The sequence below is a fragment of the Ylistrum balloti genome, unplaced genomic scaffold (assembly GCF_031769215.1).
Source record: "Ylistrum balloti isolate Yb309-2 unplaced genomic scaffold, AGI_CSIRO_Ybal_v1 Utg369668, whole genome shotgun sequence".
Lineage (NCBI taxonomy): Eukaryota > Metazoa > Mollusca > Bivalvia > Pectinida > Pectinidae > Ylistrum > Ylistrum balloti.
In genome coordinates this window covers 2,605,982-2,623,122 of record NW_026781915.1, presented here as the reverse complement: position 1 = coordinate 2,623,122, position 17,141 = coordinate 2,605,982, and the positions used below count along the sequence as shown (strand labels likewise).

Sequence of the window (17,141 nt, the reverse complement as noted above, 5' to 3'; positions counted from 1 at the left end):
ATACCTGGACTAAACGTGGTATGGGGAAAGACGATTTGGATCGTGTATTAGAAATCAGTCCCGAACTCTGTTGTGTATTGTTACACATACCGTACGTGTATCATAAGAGAGCACATTAGCCATTACATTTCTCGGTGAAATTTAAGATCTATATCAAACAACATCGGAGTACTTTATAATTAAACATACATAAATTGCTATTATCAGCGAAAAAACATGTTTATTGTTAGACATATTTCGAAAGAAATAATTATTTCATAACAAACAAACAGACAATTTTTAGCCGTTAATGCAACTAGATGCAAGTCAGAACACCTGACAATGTGATCATAAGGAGAGAGCTACCTCGGTGTTAGACGCTCTACCACCGTCTATTGATAACCTTGTTCCGTCCGAATCTTTACTCGGAGGACACCTGCAGCTGACTCTGGTAAACATGCCCACCCCCACGGATACTCCCCCTACCTACGACAAACACGTCCAGTTATTCGCCCTGGCAGAGTATTTATTAATTGCGGAAGCCCGTCAATAGATTTGCGTAACCTACCAATGTTTAAAGCAACATGAGAGACAAGAAGACATGTATGTTTACCGAGATAACAGTAATACACTGTCTATCTTGGTAATTTCTGTTGTCTATCCGAGAAAAAAAATCATCAACTTAATTTCCTTTATTTTACATGTGATTAATGGACATTCCTTTTAATTAAATCCACAAAAATTTAAGTAAAATTGGAAAATCATATTTGTATTGATTCTATCATCGCAGGGCGTTACTTTCTAGTGACAGAAACCCGTAGACAGATATTGTCGAAAATGATATACCTACATAGGTGTTAGATAGGTATAAATTAGCAAATGCTGGCTTGTCTAGAAATGGAGTGATATTTGTGGATACTAACTTTTAATTTTTACCATAGATAGATACATATATCCTGCTGAAGAATCACATAATGTAGAACATATCCCTTTAAGAGTATCACATTAGCTCCTTCCGACCATTCTAGAGTGTGTTGGCCATCTCTAACACCGAGACGTATTTAGTTTTCCCAAATGGATTCAAATAAATAATGTATATAAGTATACAATGGTACAAATGATGCGGAGGCGCTCACGTAGCGACCATACATTCCCGTATGTCATGATGGATGACAGGGGGATCGGAATGGCCTAGTACGTACCAGCCAATCAATAAGTCGAGACAAAGGCAATCGCTTTTTCTAACGACCTTGAAATCATGTCATCATAGTGCGTTTTCATTAAAGCAATGATACGATAACGACATTTTGTTAGGTGCTAAAACACGACTAATTTACGCTCGTCACTCGGAATACAGTCTACTTTACGTTGCGTTACCAGAAATACGTCTACCTAGGACCGATGCTGATGATAACATGACCATTCAGTTTTTCGAATAGTTCGATCCAGTGATGGTTTGCTTTTTCACTTTATGTCGAATTTTCTAATAAAATTACCTATAAAGTTATGACCAAATTTATGGGCACACAAGTTTCGTTGTAGACGGTAATGTCCGATAAAGCTTAACAAGACAACTTTATTTTCTATATGTATATATATATAGTATATTACATGTTATATAGTATATAACGTTATAGGATTATGCGGAAGTCCAATAACATGTTCCGTTTGTTTTTGCCATTCCAGATTTTTGACTGTGACTACTTACCTAACACTATCAAATATACACACAGTGGGTCGCCGTTACTGAGGGAAGACCGCATCAAACTACATGTCTACCGATTTACACCGACAGTGACCGAATCTGAAACGTTCTACATGAATGTTGAAATCGTTAACACTACCAGTAGAGTAGTTTTAACCCGAGGACTGAGATCAGTAGTCGTTCCTGAATTTAACGGAATTTCAAACACGATAGATGCATCCGTCATTCGATTCTACCATAGCGGAATACAAAATGTAACATGTGTGGTGTCCTTTTCCAAATACTTGTCACATTGGCCTATTGCTGGACAAATTGTGATGGGAGAAAGGCGGGAAAGAGTTAACGCTTTGAAGCGAAGTTGCCGTGAATTCATGTACATGCATCTTCACTATGAACATCTGCGAGGACCAAGCCCGGATGTAGACTACCTCCCATTGAAGGTTGAACTCACTGACCCTTCAATTAGCGATGAGACGATAATTGAGAGTTACTACTTGCCCATACATATCAAAGGCGCGATTCCCAACACTCCGCCACGTTCTTCCTTCATGAGCATGTACATGATGGACGTTGATCAATTTGTCCTCTCAACGATCATTCCTGGTGTGATAGCCGCAGAAGACTATGAAACACAAAATGATCAGCTTATTTACAATATCAGTCGACCACCAGCAGAGGGAGAGGGTTTCTTCGTCAGTCTGGATGACCACACAACGATTATCACATCATTTAAACAAGAAGATTTGGAAAATCACAGAATTGCCTATCAACCTCCAGATTCCAGTATTAACACAAACAAACGAGTATATGAAGCCGAATTTGTAGTTTTCGATAGCCACTTTTCAGAGAGTATGCCAATCACGCTCCACATGGCAGTCCGGTCTTCCGCAACAAATGCACCACGCGTATCTTTTAACAAGGGCATCGTTCTTCTTGAAGGACAGTCCCGAGCTATTACTACGGACGATTTACAGATCGTGGACAGGGATAACCTGAGTCGTGTCAGATTGTATGTTACAGGTGGATTAAAGTATGGTCGCCTTGAAATCAATGGCCGCCGTGCGATCGCCATCACTATGCAGGATATTCAACGAAGATCTGTCATTTATTACCATGACGACAGTGACACGACAAAGGACTTCATAGCTTTCCGAATCAGTGATGGCGTCAACACGGTTCTTGTGAACTTCCCAATAACTATCATACCTAAAGACGATAGTCCACCCTACCTCATAAACAATGTCGACATGGACATCAATGAGGGTGATACAAAACCTTTCACGACGGAAATGTTGTTAGCTCACGATACCGACTCTGTTGACCGAAATATAGTATTTATCATTACACATCCACCTAAAGCCGGTGAAATTATCCGCAGACTACGACCAGGCGACACGGGAACAAGAATTAATAAGTTCGTACAGAGAGATCTTCTGAAAGGACAGATATATTATCATCATTTCGGTCATGAGGTATTCACCGATTCTTTTCAGTTTAAAGTAAGAGACCATGAAGACCCTCCTAATAGATCAGTTATAGAAACATTTCATATAAATATCAACCCAGTCCATGAGAATCCGCCTCAACTGGCGCCACAAGCTACCAGACTTATCCATGTTTCGGAGACTGACACCGCCTACATTACCAAGGCGGAACTAGAGTACACCGATGTCGAAACGGAAAATAATGAGCTGACGTATATCATTACCTCATCACCATTCTTTGTCTACAATTCTGGTTATGAAGACGCAGGTAAACTTATCCAGACACATAACCTGACAGTGGTATCCAAGAACGCGTCCATTCCTGCAGTTCAGACTTTTAAACAAGCCGATATCAACCATATGAAGATCGCTTACATGCCTCCCATGGACGACATTGGTCCTGAAGCCCGACTTGTACGGTTTGTGTATACCGTACAAGACTCCAGCGGAAACCAAGTACTCGGACAATATTTCGAAATTGATGTCCAGCCTGTTAATAACCAACCACCAGCTTTTGTCAGCAGCAAACTTCTTGTCGAGGAAAGTGGTATCCTTGGTCTGTCAGTCAACCAGCTGTCCGCTACTGATTCGGATACACTTGAGGCCGATCTCGAATTCATCCTTGATGAAATTCCGAATTTTGGAGTTCTGCAGAAAGATGGGCTTACTCTGAACGAAGGAGGTACATTTCATATGGAGGACTTGAAGAGTAAGAATGTCAGGTAAATACAATGGATTACAAGCTAACGGCAGCATAATATGCACAATATCTTTCAAATGACAAGTAAAATGCGAACTTTTTTGCAATATCTCAAACGTATAAAATGACTCTCAATCAGGAGCTATGGGATCGATTATAAAAATGTTTTCGCTATACTGCTTATCCAATACTAAATAATTAACATATATTAATATGGCATAAGTAAGTCACTTCGAGATTTTTTTCGGATTTTTGTTCACTTCCTAACCAACCTTGTTAAATATTCGTTGTTTGCATAACCGCCGAATCACATAATCGAATTATGTTTAAAAAATCGATATATTCTTGGCGTCTCGTTATTTTTCTTAAATTGTATATTTTTCTGATAGTCAACTGTGTCCGAAATGAATTTTAGCTGTTATGGGGAATTGACAGCATTTTTGTCCTAATGTGTAAAAAAACCAAAAACCAAAAACAATATGTTAGCTTCTGAGCAAAAGAAAACAGCAGCTAAATGTATAACCCTTATTGGCGATATTGAACCAAATTACTGCACTCCTGTCCTGTAAACTTAGTTTGACTTTACAACAAAAATATAACATTCTTTGATAATTGTATACTCTACAGGTACATTCATGATGGTGCAGAGGGCACGCAGGACACATTCACATTAACATTGACGGACAGCGTCAACAGAGTGACCAAAGTGTTTTCTGTGGAAATTGTTCCTCTCGACGACCAAGCACCTCAACTCCGCGACAACTTACGTCCTCGACTGATTGTGTCAGAGGGAAGTGAGGTAGTGATCTCCCCTCAAGTCCTCTCTGCTACGGATGATGATACAAATGATCAGGAGCTCGTTTTTCTTATTGTTAAACAGCCGAAGTATGGAATCCTTCGTCTTGACGATCGACCGACTGTAAAATTCACTCAACAGGACGTAGAAAACAGGATGGTGAAATACATTCACACTGGAGGAGAGATCGGTACAACAGTACTTAAGGACTCCATGACTCTGATCGTGTCAGACCAAAGATACATGGGCACTGCTGATCTACCATACTATGATTTGAACATCACGATAACACCTGTCGACAATTCCCGCCCTACGATCATCACAGGTGAACAGGTACAAGTGCCAGAAGGAGGGAGTTTCGAGATTGTTCCCGACGTTCTGACGGCGAAAGATCCAGACACTCCACCTGAAGACATCCAGTTTTTCATCGTAAATCAACCTCAATGGGGATATCTAGAAAATAGAAAACCACGACCTGGATCGGAGAAAAGTAACGCTGGTAGACGGATCATGTCATTCAAGCTTCAGGATGTGATTGACGAAACAATCAGTTATGTTCAGGCGACACACAGAGGTGTGGAACCCGTGTATGACGAATTTACGTTATATGCTACAGACGGAACTCTGAAATCGGACGAGGCGACTTTTGTGATTCGGATAGATCCGCAGAACGACGAGGTTCCAGATCTCATGATACAAGACATGTATCTAAATGAAGGTGAGAACATGATAATAGACCAAACAATGCTGGACGCGATAGACATGGATATGCCAAAGGATCAAATCACATTGTCTATATCACAGGAGCCCGAACATGGTGACATAGTAATATTGCTTCCCACAGACAACGGAAATATTGAATCAGCCGTCGCAGACTTCACCGTCGACGAACTCCACAGTGGAATGCAACTAAAATACAGACATGATCACTCGGAAAATTTCAGAGATAGGTTTGCGGTGACAGTGTCAGATGGACGATACGAGGTGAAAAGAATATGTAACATCACAATAACACCCATTAATGACGAGGTGCCCGAGATAACGAAGAACGCCGGCCTGCAGATTGAGTATGGAGACTACGGCCTCATATCTAGCATTGTGTTACAGTCCATGGACCCAGATAACAGCGAGAATGAGGTATACTATGTACTTGCTACAGTACCAAGGAAGGGATTCCTGCAGTTCTGTACCGACCCATTCACTCCTGCGAGATCATCAGAATGTGAAGATATGTCTGAGAGGATGAACTTTACACAACATGACATTGACATGAACAGGATTCGCTACATTCACACAAACAGTATGGGTAACGCTGAAACTGACAGTTTTCAGTTTATGTTAACGGATGGAATTAACAACAGGCAAATAGAAACCTTTGAAATTCTTATAAGAAATTCCATGAAAACGAATTTGGCTTTGCTCAACAAAGGGCTGGAGGTGAGAGAGGGAGACAAAACAGTTATCACAACAACATGTCTAAGTGCAACGGACGAAAGTACAAAAGTCGACGAAATTGTTTTCGCCATTATTCGGCCGCCAACGCTTGGACAGATCGAGTATATAGACCGACCACTGGTTAGTATAAGTAGTTTCACACAAATGGATCTTGCCGCTCAGAGGATAGTATATAATCACTTAACGAAGAGTGATATCACGGACGATTCATTTACATTTACCGTAACAAATGGCTTGAGTGAGGCCAAAGACGGCGAGTTTAGGATTAACATTGAGCCATTGGATAGAGTCCTTCCGTCTTTGATTACGAATAATCTTATCGAGGTTGTGCAGGGTGGTGAAGTCGTTTTGTCACAGAACCTTTTAAGGGCTCAGGATCCGGACACTGCAGATATGAATGTTACCTACTTATTAGCGAAACCTCCAACGTTCGGTCTACTTTATAACCGTGGTATTGTCATCACACAGTCTTTCACACAACTTGATATAGACAGAGGGCACGTTATATATGAAAGCTACGGCTCCCATGCTGGTTTGGACAACTTTCTCTTCAGCCTAAGTGACGGAAAACACAGTGGGTTTCTCGTCAATGGTACTTTACAACTTACACCTGTCATTTGTAGTGTATTTGTTAAGCCCATTGCTAACGATGCTCCGAAATTACTAGTCTCAAGTCATCCTGACGTCCTTGAGCATTTTGGAAAAGGGAAATACGGTTTCCGCTTGAATAACAGAAACCTAAAGGTTGTTGATTCCGACACAGACAATGAAAACTTGATGTTCATTATGACAAAACGGCCACTTCATGGACAGATCGAAAATACGGCGACAAAACGTTACATTCGAAGGAAGTTCTCACAGGAGGATTTGAACGATAACGATCTTCGCTATGTCCTGAATTCAAGGACAAGGGCCACAAATGACTCTTTCATGTTCCGTGTGATAGATTCGAGAGGAAACACCCTGGACAATCAAGTGTAAGTTACACAGACTTAGATATCTTCAGATATATTTCAAATATAGTGCCAACCACGAAAATATGTTGCTAAAAATTCCTCGTCAGTTTTATTAGTATAAGCAACTAGAGAAAGTATTTCATATTATACATTATTATATTATAAGAAAATTGGTGATTCATCTTCATTTTTGTTATTTTCATCTGATATGAACTTTTTTATTTTTCAACAATTGCGAAACAAGCTATCGGCTTTTAATAATCACTCTTGTTGACCAGTATAGAAGCGCGCTAGTGGTCGTACTGTGGGAGGAAGCCGGGGTACTCGGGGAAAACCCACGTGGTCGGGCAGGTGACCAATACCTTTTCACGTCCGTTCCGGGAATCAGATCCCAGACGGTTAGGTGAAAGGCGCGTGTGGTACCATTGCGCCGACCGACGACCTGTTTTTTTTTATTTTGAAATTGATCCCCTGCGCTTATTAGTGAAAGTGTATTTAACATTAATAGCTCCTGTAAAGAATATTATATTTCATTTAAATTTGTCTTGTATTGTTGAATCATTCCTGATCGTGTATGTTTGTATTTATGTTTCAGTTTCTCACTTAAATGGTCGATCATCAGTTTTTCCCAGACCCGTATGATTGTCTGTGAGAACATCGGAACTCTAAGCATTCGCTTGGTGAGACAAGGAGCTGTTGACCAGATGGCATTTGTCGGCATTAAAGTATTCGATATGTCGGCCAAAAAAGGACAAGACTTCATTCCGAGCACGGCTCAGCAAGTCCAGTTCAATCCAGGTATGGTATATCTGAGTAGTGATTATATTGGTATTATTTATTTAAGAATAATAAGGTTTTGCAAAGTATTATGAAGGTTCTTACCATCGGTATTTAAACTAAATAAATTAAGCATTTTTTTTCTTTTAAACCCTTAACTACACCTGAATGGACAAGGTTAAGTAATCGACTAGTTCCTTATCATTTGGTGCTATTACTCTGTATAATTCAAACTTATTCCTTCAAACTGAATTAATATCTAACAGCACAACAATGTCATAACTTAAGGAAAAAAGAAAAATACTTTGTTATACATCAATCTATTTCGACTTACAGGATTGTTCGTTTATCTAATTATCTACTTCACAGTAGTAGAATGTAAATACAATCAATTATTCGCTTCTTAACCTGATTTTCATTGATTCATCATATCTTATAATATAAAAATATATTTATATGGTCTGTGAACAAGGAGTTCATAGATAGATTAGCATAGACAAGACAGCTTGGCTCCCGATGATTCTATATTTTTTAAAAGATAACTAATAAGCGATGCATCACAGGATAGATCTTGATGGAATTTAAAAAAAAGTCCTGCCTTTTTCGATAATGTTTTCCCATTTCATCCACAGCACTTTGTCAATATGGTTGTTATTTCATATAAACGCACGAAAAACAATGCTTACCCCATTAGACATATTTTTGTCCAGGAGATGCATAATAACCCTCTTTACCGCTCCGATGTTAATTGCAAACGGGACACCAAAGCAGAGAGGAGCCACTTTCTCGGTTAATTATTTCAGAGCCGCTATGTTTGTTTTTTATAGTCTTGATATTTGAATTGGTGTAAACATCTCGTTCCTTCAACAGGTTCTGTAACTTGCTTTTATTGACGAGGACGCATATTTTTGGTACTCGGGAAGAATTTGAAATGGTTGGTGCACTTATCAGGAGTCACCATAGAAAGGGTTCCCATCACCTACTCTGCATTTTCGCTGTCCAATCTTTTTTCACTTGAATTTTACTAATTATTTCACTCCATATATACACAGCTAACGATAAACATTTTTATGTAGGTGTGGCTAGGGCGACATGGGACGTTCTTATCCGTGATGATAACCTGCTGGAGAATACTGAGAAATTTAGGATCGCTCTTGAAGAACCAGTTAATGCCGTATTAGGAAAGAACAACAAAGCCAGCGTTAGGGTTATCAATTCTGAAAATGGTAAGAGAATTTAAAGACAGCTATTTCATAAGACCTAATCATTTTTTGTTTGTTTGTTTGTTTGTTTGTTTGTTTGTTTTTTTTTTTTTTTTTGTTTTTTTTGCGATTTTCGTTGAACATCAGGGATAGGTATCAGATTCTTTCTCTGTTAGCCAGTCAGGGCTGTCGGTATAATTTCTCGTATTATGAAAATCACAGGCTTTGCATTGATATCTGAGCTTGCTTTCATCTCCTTGTAATATATTAAATCGTAATGCTCGTATACATCGAGAATGCTTCAGTATAACTGTTCGGTATTGTTGTACAAACGATGTCTTTGCCAAGTGCTTCTAGTAATGTTTGATTTATAAAGGTCAAATATTTCGTGACGAGGCATCTCGTGTATGAACATGTTGTACAATCCTGTGACCTCATCTATTCCAGGAGAATGCCCCCAGTATTTTGGCATGATAAGCAAACATAACATTGACAGTAACGAAGGTGACGGATTCTTGCTCCCAGGAAGTGACGTCAACGACGAAACGGAAACGATTGTAAGTACAATATTCTGCTACATTCAGCGGAATATCCGACTCATTTATTTTGATATATTTTAATATCACTGAGATCAATTAAAGCTATTTATTATTATACGAGTTTTTTTTCCTTTAATAAGTTCAGGTTACTGTCAATATGCATTAGAAATTACTTCATCGCTTATCAATAACTACAATGTGACATCTTTTAAGATGCAAAACAAAGCAATAATTGGTATAACTGGATAAATTTCGTGTGATTAAATATATTTATATACAACAACTTACTAAACGAATTTCATCAACAATTAATTTCGTTAACCAATAATGGGTACAAATTCCATTAGTTCTAAATATCCATGTTACGTTTTCCCTGTTTAACGCCGTGTTTTAAGAAAACCCAAAAAATTAGCCTCAACGAAAAGTAACTTATTTGCTGAGCCTAAGTAAACGTCCACTGTGATCGGGTGTATTGTTAAACCTTCTGTGTTTGTCATTTTGCAGTTTCATAATATCAACCCGATAGACACGTCAAGTCCGTTCGACAGTACTTACAATACTGACCCAGCACAGACTTTGTCCTCGTCTAACTCTGCGGCGAGGTCATCCGTCACGGCTTCACGTTCGTCACAACAATCATCGTCCTCATCGGACACATCCAACAGGAACAATGAAAACGAAACGGCGGCAACGCGAAGGAAGGGAAAGAAAGGTAAAAGAAGGAGTAGATCTAAAAAGAGGAGGCGGCACGGTAATATCAAGAAATCCAAGAGAAACAAACACCATCAGCCACAGTCTAATGGACAACCGCAAGATCCTGACTTAATCTTCACAAATCTACCAACTGCTTCACAGAAAATACAGGTAACAGACAATTATTTACATAAAAATGAGGATAATTTTTCATTTTTACGCTACATAATCAGTATTTTGTTATTCTACAAAATGAGCAGTACCAAATATCTTGTATCCACTTAATGCTTAATTATCAAGAATATTTTTGAGAGCTGTTAAAAGTCGCTGTAAAATTCTCTTTGCAAATCAATATCCGATACGGTTGTAAATAATGCACGTGAAAAAATAAATTCGTGCAATAAACGAAATAAAAAATGTCATATAGACATTGAGAACACAAGGAACATTTTGTTTATTCACTTGACCTGAATATTACTTGAAACACAAGATTCATAGGTTCACCTATTTAATGTACTTACCATTCATGTGAGTTTATTTTGACAATTGAAAATGCCACATCAGCGGTTATCATGACTTCAAACAACACTGATGCCATTGATGTGCTTTGATTATTCCATTAAGGGATAAATGTTTCTGATTTATTATCCTAGTCGGTCTTGTCCTGCTAAATCACCGAGTTTTACTTGACATTTCACCTTTCATAGGCACCACAAATATGTGCCAAGAGTACTAAGGGCTTGCTCCACTTCGACGAGTTTGCACAGAGAATGTACAAATGTGACGGCGAGAGCTGGAAATCATGGAACCCAGACTCGAACCAAGATCAACCAGAACCAACAACAAGATGTCAACAAGGTATTTCTTATACAATGTAAATAATCGATGTGATTGATATCTAATTAACATTCATAGTATCGCTTGTTTATAGTATTGGCATTGCTTTATCTTTTTTTTTCTTTGGTTTTCTTTATATATATGTTTTGTTGGAACAGTTGTTCTTGTCAAAGTAATATCGACAAGGAAATTCGTTTATACAAAGAATTCTAAATACGGAAATATATGCCAGGGTATGCTACTTGTCAACGAAAATCCTACCAGTTTTTGTTATTTTGTTTTATGTTTATCATGTACGTTAAATTACCTCCTACTGATATTAAGTACTGGTAATCATGAATCATCTTTTATTAACTTTCTCTAGGCTGGTCAGAGTACGACGGAAGATGTTACAAATTTTTTGAAAACAAAATGTCCTGGGAAGCATCCGAGCATCATTGCCAGGGATCGCATAGTTCTCATCTCACCAGTGTCCGATCTCGTCGCCACTACAAATGGCTCTTGAAACTTGTCGGCAAAAACTCATTCTGGATTGGTAGGATTATTTCATTGAAATGCTAAAATTCAATTTTGTCTCAGATTTTAATCAACAGATCTTCCTTAAATCTGTTACATTTCTGTCACGATTTGATATTTAATAAGAATGACAAATAAGGACTAAAATATAAATGTAAATTACGTAATAAATCAGGATTCTTGTGTAATTAAAATACGAAAGAGTCAATATCACCTTATAGATAACAATGTAAGTTATCTTTTTTTCTGTTTACAGGACTAAATGACAAAGCGAACGCAAAGATATGGCGATACGTGAATGGAGAGCCCCTCGGCTACACGCGCTGGGCTCGAGGTCGGCCTCGGGTCAGAAGAACGGTACATCGAAAGAACTGTGTTCTGGTCAACACCAGAAGGAAGTGGAAAAACAAACTGTGTAATAAATCGTCAAAAAGGTTCATATGCGAACAATTTATATCAACGTCTTCTTCAACGTCGTCCTCTGTAACATCTTTGAGAACGAATCCCAAGCGCCACGTATCGCGGGGTGGGCGGAGGAATAGGAAGACGAGAGGCTTCCTTAATCAGTTTTCAAATTAAACTATTTTTACTTTTAGTGATGAATTGTTTACTTATATGTAAGAAGTATGTCAATTTATACCTACATATGTTCCTGGTGACGATGAAAAGGATTCCTAAGACAATGAATATCCTATCGTTGGACATGGCAACAGAAATGACCCCTATTGCTAAGGGCCTTAGTACTGAAAATGAAAATGCTCCGGTGGATGTTTATGATGGAAATTTCCATTTTCTTATGGATACAAAACAAAAGTCAATGTACACCATTTTTGGATAACCAAGAGAGACCATTTGCGTGGCTTCCCATAATTTGCTGGGTTCATATTGAGTATTGCATTGTATTGACGGCAAAAAAACCTTATATATATATATATATTTATATATCAAAGCAGTGTTATACCTACGTTCGGTACCATTCACTGAACAAATAGGATATATCACATCAGAGATGTATCATTCAAACCGTCGATAAGTACAACGCACTGCGGTGTTAATGAGGACTTTCGTACGACTAATTACCTTCCATTCTCAGGATTCATGAATATGAGGGAAAATCTATAGACAAAAAACACTGACTATTCGTTGGAAGCAGGGACTTGATAGGTGATGCTAATGGTTTGTGCAATCGATTAAAAAAATGGATTCTTAACAATAGAAGAATGTCCTTCCCCGCGGCTGATAAGTATGTTGAAGGACGTTTATTTTTACGACTTCAGTATTCTTGTTTCGTAGACCTGCCGACGGGGACAGCAATACTGAAGGTCTTGTGCAACGCTGCACATGACAGTATCAACAGAAGGGAATCTTAATTGTTGCAAGCGCATTACTCCCACTGAACGTTGAACGATGTTCGTGTGAACGTACTCGCTCTTTACTCTCAACAGCCTTTGGTGTACTGTAATGAGATGCAATGTCATAATTATGAAAGCAAGTTTGGATAAATGTGAAAGACTTACTTCGATCGAAACACTTTCAAATTACTTCAAACGTTTATGACCCTCAGTTGAATGATATGTATATATCTTCTGCCATTTACTTATTCACCAAAAACGGCTAATGGGAGACAACTCGTGTTTAGTATGATGGCATATTGTTTCCATACGGAAATCTCGTTCGCTAGTCAGTAGGCGAATGTATGTGGTTGGCTGCTAACTCATATATATATATATATACCACGTCTCTGTCTGTTTATATCGGAGTTGTGAGGCAATGTATCAACTCAATATATAGTACTCATCACGTTCGTACTTTATAAAATCATATGCTACTGTGTTCAACTATTTCATCTTTATGATTAATGGTATTTTCAGGTTATTTCTGAGGAAATCGTTATCTTTTTTATTTGAAGGGAGTATTCCATTAGTGTTGTTAATGGTAATCATTTGTATAGCACGCTTTTATCAATCTCAGCGTACAATGGCTGAATGACACATAAAGGTTTAGTTTAACTCTTAACGACACATTGAAGCTAAAATATTCGGTCAGGAGAGAGCTATTTGAAAGAAAAAAAGAAAGAATTTAGTCATATCTGTATCAATTTTGCCTCTATCCAAAACCCTCCACAACAAAAACATTAACCAAAAACAACTATAATAAAACAAAAAAACAAAAAAACAAAATCCTATGAGGGTCAAACGCCGTACTATTCGATACCATGTGATTTTCGCTATTCTTTAAATGCAAATTTTGTGCAATAGAAAATTCCATTTCAATTGATAGTGGTTACTTCGAATCACCTACAGAGAAAGCCAAAGAGGAAATAAATTGTGAAACCAAAATACAACGTTAAATATAATGGACGTCAAACACTTAAGGATTATGTCAAAAAAGTTTTGAATATAAATCGTATAGATATGTAAAGTCAAATATGAATCACGAATAATGATAGGATTTGAAAGTGAAAAACATTATTTTGAATAAGTTCCCGTTTTATTATGTTAAAAACAAGGTTTAGATTACGAAAACATAAGGTATATAATATAAATAATAAAATATTTCCATATTGCACATTTTCAAACGCCATACTATCGGTATATATTTGATTTTACATTTTTACATGACATTTTATGTTGATAATTTTCAATTTATAAAATAACCTGATATATTTTCATTCAAATATTCTCCAGGTTAAAAATATCCAATATAGTTGTATTTTCTGGGTAAACACTTTCTGCTGTTGTTGTCCAAGATAATATCAACATGGTGTCACCCAGATCAATGGGGATTCGCCTGACTACCACTTGTCCTAAACTGTATAAATTGGTTACTTGTGCAATGTTTATTTTTCTTTCAGCCCTTTTTAGCAGCAGTTATGTGATAAACTTCGTGCGAATCAGAGGTGTTTTATTTTATTCTTCGATGATGATTGTTTCCAGTTTCTGGACGAAAGTTTGTAAATAAACCTTTATTGTATTGTCTTTTAACGAAAACAGTAGTAGTCGTTTTGATGTACTTTTAGTATCATGAAAGTTGTGGGTGGGATTTCATTTCTGAATCATGAACTGGATTACATTTTGTGAATTGTACATAAACAATAGCATTCATATTTGTCTCAAACAAATTCTAAGTAGGTTTATTACCGAGATGTATATTACATCATTAAATAGTGCTGTATTTGAGTAACAGTTGTTGAACGAGTCTGAAGGTGGACAGCGTGTTCTCATAATACCGTATATCATTGTTTACTTCTAATTTGATTTCAACGTTCAAATGTATATCTATGACCGAGAACATATTTTGGGGGGATCATTTATAGATCACAACTACTCACGTGAGTAAATGTTTTGAAGCGTATTGTTGTGCTTGTGACTGACAGAGACGATTTCCCGCATAAATATAGATGATATACGAACACCTTATGTGAAAATATCCTTCCATACACTGGTTGCGGTTCCCTCACAGAAACTAGATTTCCCTTAGAAGAGGTGAGTATCCCATATAGTAACTACGTATCCCTGACGAGGAGAAAGTATCTTCACAACCTGTATCCCTTACACATATTACATATACCTCACAAGAGTATAATTACAGAGAACAGGTATTCTTCAAAAAGATGAAAAGTAGGTTCCCAAAGGAGAAAATAGATATCAAGGTTGGTTCAAACTTGAAAAAGCATGACATTTTCATCGACTTATGAACCTACCTAAAGTATTTTTCGTATGAATATTGTACAAAAGACACACAATTTAGAGTTAGGTACAGCAGAGCCAAACAAGGAATTAAACACGATCATACAGCTGCATTTGTCCTGAATTATGTGTCTCGTGGGTTTAACATCGACAATAAAAAGAAAACTGAACTTGAATAGATATATCCTTCACAGATGTATTATATATCTTATATTTCTCAGAGAAGCTAATCATCTAACTGAAATATTTCTCAAGAAATATCTGTGTTAAAGACGTTGGTGTACGTACGAAGGAAGATAAGGATATAAAAATATATGTAATAGAATTGTAGTCAAACAATCCCAAGATCTATCATATATTTTTGACAAAAAAAAAAATAAACAGACTTTGCATGAAGTTCCATATAACTTTACTTTTTTTGTAAATAAAAAGCTGTATTATATATTTTCACGTGAAACTTATGTATTTAATGTATAAAATTGCGAATGAAGGATATATATTATATTATTGTGAGCATTTTGAATATCACGTATATATTATCATGCGTATCTTTGTTGTTGTTTATATTTGTCGAATATGTCATCTTGTTTACAATGCATCATGTTGCTTACAGATATTCAATTAAATAAAACTACATTTTCAAAAAAAAAAAAAAAAAAAAGCTTTTATTTCTTTGGGTTGTTCCCGTAAAGACATTATGACTTAGGCTGGATGTTTCGATCAAAAAGGTTAGGTCATTTTCTAGAGATCACTTAAGGAAATTGTAGACAAATAAGTTTTCATATATTGTCACCTTATCAACATTTCTCTTTCCACGCAATAACAAAATGAAATAAAATGACTTTGATTTTATTTTGTCTGGAGTATGGTTTATGGGAATTGCGAATTCAACAAAACACATATTACATAGACTTTCTTCAGCATTACTAGTATTTCACTGTCTCCTCAATCATATGTAAAACAGACAACTTTTCACTTTCGAATGGCATGTTTTTAATCTATAAACGTGTGTATTAAAACTACTCCATCTTAAACATGCACATAAAGATATATATATATATGTATATATATAATAGTCGGGGTGTGTTGCTGATATAACGTTTATTAAACATCAGGGTAGAGTTTTATCAAAACATGAACATATACCAAGAGTATAAAGGTTTGAAAATAACTTATTCAAACGCAAATTTTGACCATGGGTATAGCAAAAAGAGTATTTTAAATATGAAAACATTTCACTGGTAAATGGTATAAGGACACAATTCATCTAATATCTAATCATATTACAACTTCATAGCAACAGAATATATCCATCCTACATGCTTTACCAAAGTCGATTTAAATGAAACAAAACATTCGACATAAATGCATTATAATGGATGTCTTCGACTTACAGGGTTTTTTTCACAAACATTCTTCCATTGTTTGAAATGTTTCTACTCCAGAGATGATTATCACATTAATATGACCCGACCCCTGGTTCTTTTCTCATATATATATATATATATATATATATATATATATATATATATATATTCCATCCATTGTTTTCGTCGAGTAGGATTACGTCACTGACGGTTTCATCAATGCTGGTTTAAAATCTAATGCTCATTTGAGAATTTTCATAATTTGATATATTTCGCCTACCTTATACATATTTCATAATTCGTTATATAACATTTCGATAAATTGATATAATTCAGCGATGCCTGTTTTTTTTCTGTAGTTCAATAGTGTGATACATTACATTACCAATCTTGTAATGTTTCTCTCGCTGACAATTAAAAATCTGGTACATTCTAAAAGTCAAATG

General features: G+C 36.7%; 1 protein-coding gene across 1 annotated transcript in view; it reads left to right on the top strand.

Annotated features, from left to right (window-relative positions):
* The window catches only part of LOC132561554 (FRAS1-related extracellular matrix protein 1-like), a 57,480-nt gene extending 45,246 nt beyond the window's left edge, over positions 1-12,234 (top strand). The window contains exons 2-10 of the mRNA XM_060226253.1: positions 1,666-3,890; positions 4,496-7,096; positions 7,671-7,873; positions 8,929-9,078; positions 9,502-9,611; positions 10,098-10,457; positions 10,994-11,144; positions 11,488-11,658; positions 11,896-12,234. Coding sequence (XP_060082236.1) covers positions 1,666-3,890; positions 4,496-7,096; positions 7,671-7,873; positions 8,929-9,078; positions 9,502-9,611; positions 10,098-10,457; positions 10,994-11,144; positions 11,488-11,658; positions 11,896-12,218 — 6,294 coding nt within the window. The 3' untranslated portion in view covers positions 12,219-12,234. The remainder of the gene's footprint in view (positions 1-1,665; positions 3,891-4,495; positions 7,097-7,670; positions 7,874-8,928; positions 9,079-9,501; positions 9,612-10,097; positions 10,458-10,993; positions 11,145-11,487; positions 11,659-11,895) is intronic.
* The last annotated feature ends 4,907 nt before the right edge of the window (positions 12,235-17,141 follow it).